This window comes from Aythya marila, assembly GCF_965140915.1.
Source record: "Aythya marila genome assembly, chromosome: 18".
Classification (NCBI taxonomy): domain Eukaryota; kingdom Metazoa; phylum Chordata; class Aves; order Anseriformes; family Anatidae; genus Aythya; species Aythya marila.
In genome coordinates, this window is record NC_139059.1 from 8,612,006 (window position 1) to 8,627,387 (window position 15,382).

The 15,382-nt window shown below is 58.2% G+C and overlaps 1 protein-coding gene across 1 annotated transcript; it reads left to right on the plus strand.

The window, feature by feature from the left end:
* Nucleotides 1-1,686: 1,686 nt before the first annotated feature.
* Nucleotides 1,687-5,688, plus strand: FOXJ1 (forkhead box J1; the record flags this gene model as incomplete). Its single annotated transcript, XM_082775104.1, has 2 exons — nucleotides 1,687-2,220; nucleotides 4,870-5,688. The coding sequence occupies 2 exons, from the start codon at nucleotides 1,687-1,689 to the stop codon at nucleotides 5,686-5,688; spliced, it is 1,353 nt and encodes a 450-aa protein (XP_082631230.1).
* Between the last annotated feature and the right edge of the window lie 9,694 nt (nucleotides 5,689-15,382).

Below are 15,382 nucleotides of genomic sequence, written 5' to 3' on the forward strand. Positions count from 1 at the left end.
GACTGTTTGGGACCCTATTTGACTGTTTGGGACCCCATTTGGCTGTTTGGGGCCCCATTTGCCCGTGCGAGGCCCCATTCGGGCCCAAAGCCGTGCCCCGCACCCCCCCCTTTGTGGGGGCTCACCCCCAGACCCCAAAACCCCCGGATTTCAGCCCAAACCCCTCAGGGCCGCCCCCTCCCCCTCAGGGCCGCAGGCTCCCCCCCCTCCATCTCCATGGCAACGCGGGAGCCAATGGCGAGGCGCGAAGCTGTTTACGGGGCGGGGCGTCGCCATGGCAACGCGCGAAGCCTCTCGGAGCCGCTACTTAATGGCCGCCCCGCGGCCGCCGGCAAATCACGGCGGGCAGCGCCCGGGGCGTCATTTACCCAAAAACGGGGAAAATTAAACCAAAATTAACCCCCGCCGCCACCCGCACGCCCCTTCTCCGGCTGCCCGCAGGTCCGGGGGGTGCTTGGTTGGTTTCTTTTTGGCACCTCTTTTTTTTTTTTTAATATTTTTTTCCTATTTTAAAAATATTTTTAAATATTTTTGTACATTTTTTCGATTTTTAAGTTTTTTTTTCTTTAAATTCCAGAAGCTTCCTGCGCGCTCCCGTCAAGTTTGGGAGCGGGGGGACGTCGCCGGGACGGGGTAAGGCGGTATTTTGGGGTGGGTGCGGGACAGGCCCATGGGGTGGCAGCCGAGGGGATCCCATAACTGCGGCCTTTGGGGACGGCTCATTTTGGGGTGGGATGTTTATTTCCCATTATTATTCCCCCTCATCCTCCCCGAAGTGAAGGGCTTTGGGATTTCCCCTCCCGGAGTTTGCAGGGCCAGGCCGTGGGACGCGGGGAGGGGGCATCCCAAAGGGCTCTCCCTGTCCTGAGCCCCTTTTTTTGGGGGGGATAATCCTGGTTTTGGGGAGCGGGATGGGGTTTTTGGGTCCCCCCCAGCTGTTACAGCCGCTCCGTTTGAACGGTGGAACTCGGAACCCGCAGCTCCAACCCCACGGGTGCCGTCCCCACAGGGCTCGGGGGCTCTCCGGCGGCCCTACAGCCGGGCTGGGGGGCTGGACACCGACCCCACAACGATCACCCCAGCCTGAACCCCCCCCTGCTGGCCCTAAGGGTGTTTTTGGGGTGGGTTCGTGTTCCCTGCAGGAGATTTTAGGGGTGTGAGGTGGAGGGAACAGCAAACTGCCGAGGGAAGTCAGTAGCAGGGGGGAGCTTGAAGGGGGCTTAGCGGCACTTAGGGTGCTGAGGTTTTAGGTTTTGGTCCCATTAGGGCAAAGTGGGACAAAAAGGGGACAAAAGGGGTGGGTGAGCCCTTGGGGAGAAGCATCCCTGTCCCTTGGGGGGAAGCATCCTCATTTTGTGGGACTGCAAAGCTGGGTTGTGTTTGGTCGTGGGGATTTTTTTGTTGTTTTTTTGGGGTTTGTTTCCTTATTTTCCCATTTTCTCCTGGCCCGGTGGGCATCACCAGCACACGGGGTCTGAGAGCTGGCAGGGCGCAACCCTTTAACGGAATTCCGCCAAAATTCAGGGCTCCCCTAACCCCCAGCAGGGAGGGAGGCATCACGGTGGCGGCGGTGGCTCCACCACGCATCCCCCCCCCGGGTGGCCGGCTATCACCCTCGGGGCTTGACCCCCTCCCCGTTCCCTTTATAGGATCGGCCCCGTTCCTTCCCTCCGCCGCTCCCCGTGGATGCTGGAGCTGCCGGGGCGCCCGGGCATGGCTGAGGGGTGGCTGAGCCTGCGGGCGGCCGAGACCCGAGGCCAGGAAGGCGGCGGCGGCGGCATGGGCGACTCGAGCAACCTGGACGACAGCCTGACCAGCCTGCAGTGGCTGCAGGAATTCTCCATCATCAACGCCAACATGGGCAAGTCGTCCTCCTGCCCCAGCGGCCCCGACCCTCACGATTACCACCGCCTCCCCGCTTTCGCCGCCCCCTGCTCGCCCCTGGCCGCCGACCCGGCTTGTATGGGGATGCCCCACACCCCCGGGAAGCCCACCTCGTCCTCCACCTCGCGGACGGCCCCCCCGGTTGGGGGCATGCAGCCCCCCGCCGAGGACATCGACTACAAGAGCAACCCCCACGTCAAGCCGCCCTACTCCTACGCCACCCTCATCTGCATGGCCATGGAGGCCAGCAAGAAGACCAAAATCACTCTCTCGGCCATCTACAAGTGGATTACCGATAATTTCTGCTATTTCCGACACGCCGACCCCACCTGGCAGGTGGGTGCCTCGTGGGGGGGGCCTGCAGACCCCATTTGGGGGGTGCTGGGTGTGTGGGGTGGAGGCGCTGGGGATAATCCTCGGTGTAAAGGGGAGCTTGCTCCTGGGGAGGTTGTGCTTAGCTCGGGTGTCCCCGGGGATGGAGACACCCCAAATTCCAGCCCCGTGCTTGGAGAGGGAGGAAGGATGGAGAGAAGGAGCCTCGGGCTCGGGCACGCAGGGATGATGCAGCCACGAGGGCGGCAGAGGGAAGGAGCCATTACGGGGCAGAGCCCAGGGCCATTTTAGGATCGGGGAGGCGCGTGCGAGGCGTCTGCCCTCAGCTCCACCTTTTGGGGGCCCTGGTGGCTCCCCTCGGGGCTTGGCACGTGGGAAATCGCTGAATCGAGCGTCCCCGTCCCCAAGGAGAGGGATGGAGGTGCTGCTTGCTGGGCAAATCCCTCGCTGGGGAGGCTTAGAGGAGAAACGCCGCCCCGGGTGTTGGAGGCCCCATCGCTGTGCTGAGCTGGGGAGGCCTCGGGGGGAGGCTGCTGTCCCCCAGCTTGCACAAACCCGGCCCCAGGGGTAGGGGACAGCCCGAAGCCAGGGGCTTTTCCCTGCTCGGTGCCCTCTCTCCCCAGGCGAGGTCTCCGTGAGGTTTTTAGGATGCAGTGGGGCGGCTCGCCCCTCTTCTCGGGTCATTCCCAGCCGCAACCCACAGCACAACGCCTGTCACAGCCTCCTCAGGCAGGAGGCTCTCCAGAATCCCCAAAACCCATCCCAAAGAAGGGAGCCCCCATCCTTCTTTGGGGCCGCGTGGGACCTGCATCCTCCCTTAGGATCTGGACCCCCTGGGTTGCACAGCAGAAGCTCCCTGATGGCATTGCAGGGGTCGGGGCACAGCCACGGGGTGAAAGGGACCCCTCGTCCCCAGGGGGACCCCAGGGACGGGGGGCACAGGGTTCCAGCAACCGGGAGACCTCGGGGACAGCCGCTTTACTGGTGGGTCTGGGAGCCTTTTGGGGGGAGGAGTGGTGTGCCAGCATGTTGGCTTTCTCCTGCGAACTCACGGCCGGCTAATCACCGTGTTTTTAATTAAATGTGTTTATTAAAAAAAGAAAAAAAAAAAAAAAGCAGGGTTTTCAATCCCTCTCTGCAGACATGCAGGGGGCTCACGGGATTGTTGCGGGGAGGAATGATAAATATGTTAACTGGCTGGGGAATAACGGAGGGCAGCCCAGGCTGAATGAAATTTGGGGAGGGGAGGGGAGACAGCAGAGAATTCAGCTTGCAAGGCTCTGACCCTTGTAAAATTTCATTAAACTGTAAACTTGGAATCGCCGCAGCCTGCAACGTTCGCAGGGATGTCTGCGGTTCCTGCTTCTTCTTTCCTTTTTTTTTTTTTTTCCCCCTTTCTTTTTTTTTTTTTCCTTCCTTTTTTCTCTCCGAGGCTGTGTTCTCATCCACTATCCCAATTCCCGTATGTGAAGACAGCCTGGAAAGGTCATGCCACCCGTACTCCGGGGGGAGATGGATCTATTCCTGTGGGAGCTGAGTGCTTTGGAGAGGAGCCAACGCACCCGAGGAGCTTCAGCCCAGAGCAGGGTTTTGTTGTGTGTGTGTGCGTGTTTTTCAACAGCTCTGAGCATTCAAGCCTTGTTTTTTCCTACTCGGCACTACGGATTATGGATGAATAAGCATAAAGATATCCAGGCAACATTTTAAAAAAAAAAAAAAAAAAAAAGAACCCAACCCTCTACCATATCCAATCTCTTAATACAGTCTTGGCTTTGTGGAGTCCGACGCTGTGTTATTTACCCAATAACTGAGTTTCCTTTCTGATTATTCACATCACTCTAGGCACATTCAGGGCTTCAGAACAGCTCGACGGGAGCAGAAACTCCTCTTTTTTGTCTTTTTTTTTTCTTTTTTTTTTTTTCTCCCTCCAGCTACTCTGAGCCGTGGCTGATGAAGATGTGGAGACTTCACACCAGGCTTCCTGGGCCAGGAGGCACCTCTGGGGGCAGATAGCCCGGGCGAGCTCTGGCTGTGCACGGGGCTGCAGTGGGATAGCCGAGGGCCCCTTTGGCTTCACCCAGCTCCTTTGTGTCAGCCTGGCCGCAGGGAGGCACGGTGGCTGGTTTGGGGAGAAATATTCCCCCCTTGCTGCTAGCAATCAGCTCGGGAGAACTGGGGGATGCGTGGAAGGATGGTGCTGTGCCCCACGGTGCTGCCACGCATCGCCTCTTGCAACGTGGCTGTGGCCATGGCGGTGTGAAGGCTTCCTCCTTATCTGCTGTGCAGGACCTGAGCTCCTGCAGCAGGTCTGGCTGGTTTCTCCCAGCGCTCTGCATCATCCAAAGCCCCATGGCCCAGGTGCACAGCCAAGGAGAGGTTCCCAAACGCTCCCCGTTGGTTGGCAAGTCCTAGCTCGAACCCTTAACTCCAGCTGCTTCTGGATGAGAGGCAGGAAAACTGCGCTGGTGGCCTGGGGCTGGGGAGTTTCTGCTGGGCACGTAGCCTGGGATGCTTTCACGTTGCCATTTCTGCCTTCTTTTCTCCCCAAAGCTGCCTGCCGCCGACGTGCCTTCCCACCCGGCTCCCCAGCGGGTAGGTGCTGCGGCAGGAGGCAGGCGCTCAACCCCGCTCTCTCTTCTCTTTTGGGTCTAGAACTCCATCCGGCACAACCTCTCCTTGAACAAGTGCTTCATCAAGGTGCCTCGGGAGAAGGACGAGCCGGGGAAAGGCGGCTTTTGGAAGATCGACCCCCAGTACGCCGACCGGCTGATGAACGGCGCCTTCAAGAAACGGAGGATGCCCCCGGTGCAGATCCACCCGGCCTTCACTGGCAGAGCCCAGCAAGAAGCGCGCTGCGGCGCCGGCCCCGTGGCTTCCACCTGGACCAACGGCAACGTCCTCAACGTCAACGTGGAGTCCCAGCAGCTGCTGAAGGAGTTCGAAGAAGTCACCGGCGACCAGAACTGGAACCCGGCGGAGGGGAAGGCCGGCCACAAGCGCAAGCAGCCCCTGCCCAAGCGTACGGCCAAGTCGTCCCGGCTCTCCAACCCTGCCTTGCTCACCCAGGAGGAGCAGACCGAGCTGGGGTCGCTGAAGGGCGACTTTGACTGGGAGGCCATCTTCGACACCAACTTGAACGGAGACTTCTCCACTTTCGAGGACCTGGAGCTCACGCCTCCCATCAGCCCCATCAGGCGCGACGTGGACTTGACGGTGCAGGGGCGCCACCTCGACTGTCCCCAGGAGTGGTGCACCACCGCTGGGCACGAGCAGGTCCTCAGCGAATCCAGCCAGAACAACCTGGACTTTGACGAGACCTTCATGGCCACTTCTTTCCTGCAGCACCCCTGGGACGAAGGCAGGAACGATTACCTCTCCGGCTCGGTCGGCGTGGAGCAGTTGTTTGAGCTCAGTGACACCTCTTTGCCTGCAGACGTGAACGACTGGAGCAGTGTGGGATCCTTTTTATAAGCGGCCACCTGAAGGACTCAGCCAAGCCCACAGAGACCTTAGCAGGGTGCTCCCCCTGTGCTGCTGGAACTTGCAAGGGGGACAAGATTTTCGAGAGGCAGAGACATCCACAGCAACTTCTGTAGCTTCACCGTAGGGTTATTTGCAGCCAGGCCGGCGGGTGGTGTGTGGCAAGGAGGGGAAGCAGGGGGGGGAATGACACAAGAAGGCAGAAATCGCTTGAAATACTTTTAAAGGACACACCAGAAGCCTGTGGTCCATGAGTTCGCTCAAGAAAGGGATATAGCAGTACTTATTTTTTTACTTTTTAAAGAAAGAAATGTGAATGACTTCTTTTTTCCGTGGAAATGGACACGGCACACACTCCTCCTGGGCTAAAGGAGAGCACCTGCTAAACGGATCCGAGAGAGGAGATTCCTGGCGGCTTAGGAACTCGATAGACTATGTGCAATTTCCTCACCCCTTCTTCTCTCCGTTTGTCTCTTTCTTTCTGTCCAGGGTAGTTTGTAGGTGTAAGGTGATAATTAGCTAGCAGGCGAATAGAGGTCCCTGTTGGATTCTCCGAGTTCAACCTCCCTCCTGAATTGTGCCTAGGGAAGAAGAAAAGGTCTGTAAAGTCAGATGCAAATCAGCAAATCTGTCTCTGTAGATGTTTTTATATAATCTATTATATATTATATATTCAAAGAAACCTATATTTTTAGCATTAGAATGTCTTTTCAGAGGGGATAGGGGAAATGCAGTTTGGGGGTTGTTTTGTATTTTTGCTGAGTACAAGCTCGCGTTCGTCACTCTGCAAACCAAGACCGCAGCGTCCCGCATGTCTGCTTCACACCAGGGAGGCTCCCTGCAGCAGCAATTTCGGTCAGGATCCAGGATTCAGCCACGGCAGGAGAGGAGCAGAGGGGACTGGGTCGCTCCCAGAAGTGACTTTTATATTTTTTACACCCAAAATCCTCGCCGCGGTTGCCCAAGGGTCTAGACCAGAATAAACCTTCCCTCTGTTTCAGCATCACCGCTGTTCCCAGTGCCCGTGGAGGAGCTCCAGGCAAAGTTGAGACATGGGGGGAGCGGAGCCAAACTGTGCTGAAACTCGACTTGAAGCTCTCGGGAACTGGATTCTTCACCTTCCCTTCGCTGTAGGAGATTTGGGTGATGGTAGCTGCTAGGTAGGAGTAAGGAAAAGCTGTAGTGTTGGTGGTGTGTCTTTAGACTTGCTGAAAAATGGAAGATTGCAACCAAAACAAAAGAAGAAAATCTTTAACAAAAGCACTTAGGACTTTTGATGTGAGCAACCTAACTTAGCGGGAATATAGCTGTAGCGTAAGAGTCAATAAACCAGCCTTAAAAAAAAAATTAAAAACACCCTTGGAGTAATTTGCACTCAAATTTTCGCACGCGGTGCCGCTTGAGGGGGCATCAGGCACCAAAGGTTGGAGCTGCAGTGATGGGAGCACCAGTCCTGCGTGGGACAGGCTGGTGGCACCCCTGGATGCGGACGGGGGGGGACTGCTGGGGGTTTCACCTGGCAGATCCCCCCCAGGACCTGACCCAATCGCTCTGTGAGCCCGACAACTTCAGCTCGTGGAAACGGGGCTGGGGTTGGGGCCAGCAGCTGAAGCCCACTGAGATGCCACCAACCAGCCAGGGGTGGTGTCCCTGGGGTGGGGGGCAAGGGCTGTGTCTCAGGGGGGCTTTGGGGACAGTGTAGATGCATATATCAGTACTGGTGCTAGTTATTTCATTTTATTTTATTTTTTGTTTTCCTGTTTTTTTTGGCCTTCAGACTGCTGCTGAAGAATTGCAAAGATACGTGTGTACTTTAGCCATTTTTTCACTGAAAGTAATTTTAAGACTTTAAAAAAAAAAAAAAAAAAAAGGGGGGAGAAGGGAAAAAAAAGAAGACTTTTGGTTCCTTGTTTTCCTCCAGCCCAGCCGAGCTCTGTCTGAGGCTCTCCTGTGAAGAAAAAGGGTATCTCGTTGTCGCAGCCCAGCCCAGTACCCAGTGAGAGCAGTGTGGGTGCTCTCAGCCCTGTCCATGGGAGCTCAGCAATTCCCCAGGGGGAAACTGAGGCACGAACCACCCGATGCATGGCATTTGTTATGGGGCACAAGGGTGGCTGTGCTTGGTGTCCCAGGTGCTGAGAGCTGCCCTTGAGCATCCTTCCCTGCTCCTGGGGGTGACGGCGTGGGTGCCTGGCACTGTTTTCTCTCCTGCTCGTGCCCTGTCCCCACCTCACCCTGCAGAAACACAAGCGGGTTGGGAGCCCTCCTGGGTGCGGGGCGGCGAGAGGAGCTGCACAAAAGCCTCAGGAATAGCTGAGCCCTCGTGAGACCAATTATGCCGAGGAGCTGTTGGGCTCTGCGAGGGCAGGGAAGCAAAGCAGCGGCAGCAAAGCAAGCCTGCATGCAAGTGGGGAGCAGGAGGCTCGGGGAGGGCAATGGGGTGCCAGGCTGGCTGCGGGACCAGGGCTCAGTGTAATGCCAGGTGGGCTGGGGGTATCCATGCCCACATCCATGAGGCAGTGATGCTGCTGGGGGAGATGGGAGGAAGGGTCTGGAAGGGGTTTCTGGCCATGCGTGGGGCATCCTCGGGGCAGAGATGTCCCCTTCAGACCCTGCATCAGGCTCATCCAGCTCGGAGCTTCAGCTGGACCCGCTCCAGGCCATCACAGCCCTCAGGCCCTACCACCCCCATGGTGATCTGCTGGATCCCCAAGAGCAGGGCTGCCCGTTAGCTCGGCAGTGGTCACAGCTGCTCTCAATCCAGCCAGTTTCAACCCAAAATAAAGGCTGGGCTCACTGCTGCAGGTGGCTTTAGTGTGTGCTGGAAGGTTGGGATGCAGCCCTCTGGATGAGGTAGGGTTGTCCTTGGGCTTTGACGCCTTTGGGGGCTTCTAGGGGCAAATCTTGGCTCTCCTTTCACCCTGGGAACCCCAAAAGGCAATGGGGAATTGGGGGTCGGTCAGGCATTGGAATGGGCCCCGTGGGGAGGTGGTGGAGTCCCCCATCTCCCCATCCCTGGGGGGATATTTAGGGGCCTGTGGATGTGGCACTAAGGGACGTGGCTTAGCAATGGGACTCGGGTGCTCAGGTTGATGGTTGGGTTTGGTGATCTCGGGGGTCTTTTCCAGCCTAGATGTTTCCCCGATTCTGTGCCTAAACCCCAGCAGTGGCTCTTCCTCCTCTCCGTTCCCCTTTGGCAGCCATTTCCCCCACACGAACGGGGTTAGCGGCAGTGCTGGGAAAAGCTGGCAGCCCCCTCGCTTCTCTGCTTTGCTGTGTTTTACTGGCCACAACCACATAGTTTCTGCTTCAACCCCCTGCAAAAAGCTGAGCCCTGTCGGGGGGGATGACAACCAACAAGAGATTTGTGCCAGGAAAAAACATTCCTCCCTGCCTGAGCCAGCCCAGGGCTGTAAAGCGAAAAAGGGCGAATATAAAGGAGGCACCAGGCGAGGCCTGGAACAACCTCGTTTTGTTCCGCGCCTGAAAGCAACACAACAAACTTGGACGTGGACGTCTTTGTTGTTTTTATTTCCCCCCCCTCACGATGAGGGGGTGGCTGGCGCTGGGGTTTCGGCAACAGGCCGGGGCCTAGGCCTGGGCCTGGGCTGCGGCGCGGCCACGCCGGGGACACCGGGCTCGGCCTGCCCGGGCTTGCCGAGCTGGGAAGTGCCCGGTTCCTTCCTCCTGCCCCATCCCAGCGGTGTTGTGAAACCCACAGCGGCCATCCCGTTATTAGTTATTGCTCCCGTTCCCCCCCAGCCGTCCCCTCAGCCGTCACCCTCCCCGGATGGGCAAACATTGATGCCTCCAACCAACCTCCCCGTTCGCAGAGGGGGGAAGAAATATCCACATAAGCCCTTCTTTTCTCTCCTTTTCTTGCCCCGTCTTTCTTTCTCCTCCATTGAGTGCAGGGCTGGCACGGAGCCATTCTGGCAACAGCCGGCTTTCACTTGCTAATCATCCCAAATATTGAAAATCAACGCCTAGAATAAACAGCTCAAAGATTGGGGCCATCTCTGCTCGGCTTGGAAATGCTAATCTCGCCGCCTTTTGTTTTCCTTGTGTGGGTTTGGTGCTGTTTTGGAGGAGGTCACAGCTCATGGTTTCTTCCCCTACCCCCAGATTTATTTTTATTATTATTATTTTCTCCTCATCGTGAAAAATTCAGCCCGCTTTCACTTCCCGGGCTGGGATGGGGCTGGAGCGGCGGGGGGGAGAAGGGGGAGGCAGGATGGAGGAGGGTAAAGGAATGGATTCGCCTTGCATAGCAATGAACAAACCTCCAAAGTTTGGGGGGAAAAAAGAAAAACCCAGGTTCCTAAACGTGCTCACGTGGGTGAGAGATCTCGTGGGAACGGCTTTGGGCAGGGCTGGCAGGACCCTGGGTGGGACACGGGATGGGGATGGCAGCGGGGAAAATGGATCAGCCTGGTCCCAAGTCTGGGGACAGCTTGGGGACTCCTGTGACACTGGTTTTGGAGGGGTTTGTACCCAAGGGGATGGAGGTGTTGGAGCAACACCCAGCCTGGCTGAATGCTGGGGAAGCTGTGAGGGGGTCGGACCCAGCGTTTTTTTTCCTGGAGGGTTTGGGCTGGATGCAAACACCTTCCTGCTCCAAGCTTCCCAGTCCGTGGTGTCCCCAGAGCTCTGAGAAATGCAGCTCGGAAAGCAGAGAGGGGCAAAGCTCCTTTTTTGCTCTTTTTTTTTTTGGCCTTGTGCTGCCTATAGAGCCCAGCAGGACCCGTGGCACTCACATGGCTTGGACAACTGGCTCAGCAGCCATGGGGAAACTGAGGCAGGGCGAGGAGGTGCCTCGACACGGACCTGAACCCGAACCCCACTGTCGGGTACAAAGCCCCCAGTGGGGAAAGCAGAGCCCCCTGCAGCTCTGCCTCTGTGTTCATCGTGCCCACCCCAGTCCTGCTCCTCTTCCCTGCCATGGAAGCTGCTTTAGGTCCCGTTGGGGTTTTGCAGGGCACGGGGCTCTGCTGGGGGCCGTTCCTACCCCAAAGCAATGCTTGGGCAGCACTTTGGGAACATGCTTCTGTCCTCATATTTTCAGTCGTATTGCACAGGGCGGGTGCACCTGCCGGTGCCCCAGAGCCCCCCCAGCAAACCTCCCCTCCGTCACCCGCCTCCCTGCATGCCCCAGGGTGCCTGGGAGGGTCAGGGGCTGCTGCCAGCAGCCGTTCCCCGCCGCAGGGCCAGCACAATGCTCCGGCAGGCTGGGGCTTGCCCTGCGGCGGGGGGAGCGCCGCGCAACGGCCCCTGCGTGAGTGCTGTCACGAGGAGATGCGAGGCATGCTGCCCCTTCCTCCTCCTCCTCCTCTTCCTCCTCTTCTTCTTCTTCCCCGCTGTGCCCCCGACGTGTGCCCGGGTGGGTGGCTGCGTCCCCACGGGGCTCCTCCAGCCCAGCCCGTGCTGTCCCCGCGGGAAAGCAGGGGGGACACATCCAGCACCCCCCCACCACGGCGGGGCTGAGCCGCAGGGAAGCGCCAGCCTCGCCTCCTCCTTTGGGAAACCACGTCACGCCGAGGTCGAAACTTGGCCGCTTGGCAAACAAGCGCTGGGGCCACGGGGATTTCTTTACAAAGCCTTTGTTTATTTTTTTTTATTTTTATTTTTTCCCCTCTCCAGGTGATTTATTTCCAGATTCGGAGCGTTAGGGTCATCCCACGTCCTGAGATTATTTTATTATTTTCAGGATGGCGAGACGCTTGTTTTAGAAACCCAAAGCAAACCCATGGGTGCTGCTGCAGGGGCAAGCAGGTGATTTTAGGGTCACCGTGGGGATAAGCCCCAAACAGGCAGGGCTTACGGATGGGGCCATGCTGGGCAGCATGGGGATGCTGGGTGCAGATCCCCTGGGATGCTCCCGTCCCGTGTGCGGGGCTGGAGGCAGGAGGACGCGGGGGCACCACGAGCGGCGGGCGTTAACCTAGAAATCGCCAAGAATTTGGCCTGGCAGCGTGCTGGTGGGCAGCGTGCCAGCCTGGCGGCCGAGGGAGGCATGGCTCCGCTCCCACATGGTGCTCGGTTTCCCTGTGCGCGGCCGGGAGAGGTGCCTGCCATCTGCCCGGGGAGCTCTGGCAGCTTTTTGGAGCTTTCCTGTGCTGTCGGGATGCTGGGGTGTGCGTGTGTGTGTGTGTGCGCCCAGCCCGTGTGGGTGCTGATTTCCAGCCGGGGAGAGCAGAACGGGTGGTGGGGACGCAGTGCTGCATCCTGCAGCTTTTGGTTCCGAGACACATTAACGAGCAGGAATGTGCAAACATCCAAAGGTCGGTGGCCAGGCAGCTGCCGCAGCCCCTGGGAAAGCAGCGGGCGAAGGCAGGACCCCGAGAGGGATGACAGGGGAGGGTCCCCTGGGTACGGGGCTCCTCCAACCCCCACCGATTGCTGTCCCCTTGGCCTGTCCGGGTGTCTCCTCGCCACCCTGGGGTCACCAAGCACATTCCTGCTGGGGGGACAGGTCCAGCTGCAGCCCCTCGCCTCCTCCCCAGCCCCAGCACGTTGCCCGCTGCCGACCCGCACGGCAAACACCCCCCTGCCTCCCCCAGCAACGTGGCCGAGAGAGAAAAATGAGCATCGTCCCCAGGCTGGCCCCAGCCCCTGGAACACGGTGCCTGCAGCTCCCCTGCTCTGGGGCTGATGCTCCTGGTGTGTGCACGGCTCCCTGCCCCAAAAGAAACCCCATAGGAAGCTCAGCTCCTGATCGAAGGAGAGGAAAGGTTTGGGCGTGAGCGGGGTGGCATCGTGGTGGTCTCTGTGTGCCAGCTCCTTGGTGCCCCGAGGGGCTTGGCTGGAGGAGGGGGGGCTGTGCCTTGTCCCACCCCCTCCCACGGCCCTTCATGGTGGGAGAACTCAGCAAACAGCAATGGGGGAACCTCATTAATCCCGACCATTCGGTTACAAAAAGCCCTTCAGAGCTGGCTGCACGGGCGGTTATCAGAGCACCAGGGAGGTTTTCCCAGCAGGACCTTAATTCCCTCGGCAAATAAACCCAGAGGGGGGGAGCCCAGCCTGTGTCTGCCGTGGGGCTGGGGCAGCGGGTGAGGACCTGGGGGACTTTTGGGGCCAGCCCTCAAGGGGCTGATCCCCACCACCCTGCTCCTGCAGCGAGCCGAGGAGCTCTGCTCCCTTCTTTTGCTTTGTGTTTTTTTTTTTTTTTTAATTAATTTATTTATCTTTTTAGGGACTTGGCATCAGCCAACTGCTCGAGCGCTGTTTTGGGGCTATCACTGCCGTGCTGCACCCTTCCCTTGGGGTGGCCCAGTCCTTCCCAGTGCCATACTGGATGGACTGGGGAGCCGCAGGAGCCCAACACCGGCCCCTCTCCCACGTGGACCCGCTTTTCCAGCACGTTGAGCATCTCTAAGGCAGGTCACTGATCAAAGGGAAGCTGGTAGGGCTTGAGATAACAGCGGGGAGGTGAGGTCCTTTGGGTTCACTTCCCTTGTCTCCCTTCAAGTTCACGGGCATCCTAAGAGTGGCGGTGCGTGCCCGGGTGCTGTCTGAACATGCTCGTGCTCTCTTTTGGTGCCTCTCCCGTCCTAACCCCACCTGGAAGGGAAAGTGGGGGACTTCTCGGCCAGCTCCTGGCTTTTCTGGATGAAGATTAACCTGGCTAAAGATTAATTGCCTTTTCAATCTGACTGACCCAAGGGGAGACATAAGAGGCTGTGTCTGGGGAGGAGGCGATGGCAGTGCCACCAGGAGCGGTGTTCCCATGCGTCCCTGTGGCCCGGGTCACCCCGTGGGGGCATCCAGGACGCCCCTCATCCCATAATGAACATTTTGTAATTTTATGTTCATCCCGACTCCTCCACGCTCTGCTCTCTCTCCTCTCTCACATCAAATGCAAAGCGCCTCGGGAGGCTCCTGGCCGCATTAACCTTGTTTTCCCCTCACCGCAGCATGGGGAGTGACAGGTCGCTGCCACGTACCCTCTGTCCCCTCCATGCAGGAGGTGGATTAATCCCATCCGTGGGAGGAGGGTACGAGTGTAATTAATTTTGCAACAAAATTATTATTATTTTTTTAAACAGGAACTCTTCCTGGGATGAACGACAGTGCAGAGGGCAGAAAGTCCTCACTTTGAGAGCTGTTATCAATTGAATTCACCCAAATCTTGCCAAGGTTACACCTTCTGTGCAATAACTCTTGCCACCGTGAAGGCAGCTGGCACAAATGTGGGTCTGGGGGGGCATTTGGGTCTCTCCAGTGGCTTGATGCCAGCCCCTGAGTGTGCAAAGCAAAGCCAGCCACCTCCTGCCTCAGTTTCCCCCAGTGCCCATCAGGTCCGGCCTCCTGTCCCCAGCATTTTGGGAGACCCAAACACCCCACGGCTGGAGAGAAACGGCTGGCACGGCCCCGCTTCCTCGTGCCTGTGGTGGCCAAAGCTCCCGTTGCCGAACGACGGGGCCGTGACGTCGGTCGAACCCAGGGTCCCAACACCCTGAAGGGCTCTGCTGGCATCCCCTGCCTTGCTTTCCACAGCAGCACAGCCAGCTTTGCAAACCAGCCTCATTAACTCTTTAATTAGCGCATCGCAGCCCCAACCAAACATCCCACCAGCGAAGCGACGCCGGCTCGGCCGTACCCCTGCCGACGGTGACGGCCTCCCGGGGAGAAAAAAGGGGGCTTTTTCTCTCCCCTCCTCCCCAGGGGGAGGAAGCGAGGGGCGAAGCAGCATTCCTGCGGCCACCAGCGGGTCACCGTGGCTGCCTCGAAGCGGTCGCTGGCGGGCCGGGAGCTTGGCGGCGCGGGAAGGAGCCAGGAGCAGCGGGAAGGCGGCCGCGGCGGCGGGCTGGGGCTGTCCCGCTGCTGGCTGCCCCCGCTGCAGGTCCCGGCGTGCCGGTGTCAGCACACGCTCAGGCTTATTCCGCTTCTGCTCCCTCTTCCTCCTTTGAACAGAAATGCCCCCTGCCGCTGCGGCTCTTGGCGGTTGGGCTGCGAGCCACGGCTGTGGCACTGCACCTTTATTTTTCACGGGCACCTGCATTTTCTACATTTTTTTGGCAGCCGGGCTTTCCCGGTGCATGCGTTACACCCCAGCTGGAATGTGGCCTGGGTGCATCTAGCCCAGCTCCCCCTCTTTGCTCATTCAACCCATGAGGGGGTGAGGGACCTTTCTGTTTGTTTTTTCTTTCTTTTTCTTTTTCTTTTTTTTTTTTTTTTCAGGAGTTATTTTAAATCCAGGGGAGCAGCACGTCAGGGGCATGTCACAGCTCTCGTGTCCCCACACCTCCAGCACTGGAGCTCACAGGGGCGGATGACACTGGTGGGGATGATCGTTCCTTGGGCTCAGGGCGAGAGAGATTTCCTTTTGGCTCTGGTTGCCCCTTGAAGAGTGGGGTGAGCAATAGCAGAACGAGTAAGGATTACTATATATATATAAAAAAAAGAGATGGCTCTGCTATACAGCAAAAAAATCCTTCCCAACCTTGCCAGCTCAGCAGGGAAAAGCATGAGAAGCGTCGGGTGCTCAGCCCGGAGGGGGAGCTAGCTTGTCTCTTCGCATTCACAGGACACAATCCCCTCTAGCAGATGTCCCCATAAAGCCTGGGTGGGCAGCCACGGCCGGGCGATGTCACATCCAGAAAATACAGCGCTCTGCCTGCGCGTTGCCCTTCGCAGCGGCCAGGGCCAGCGCACAGCTGTTTGCAGCATGATAAGGTAGGTTATG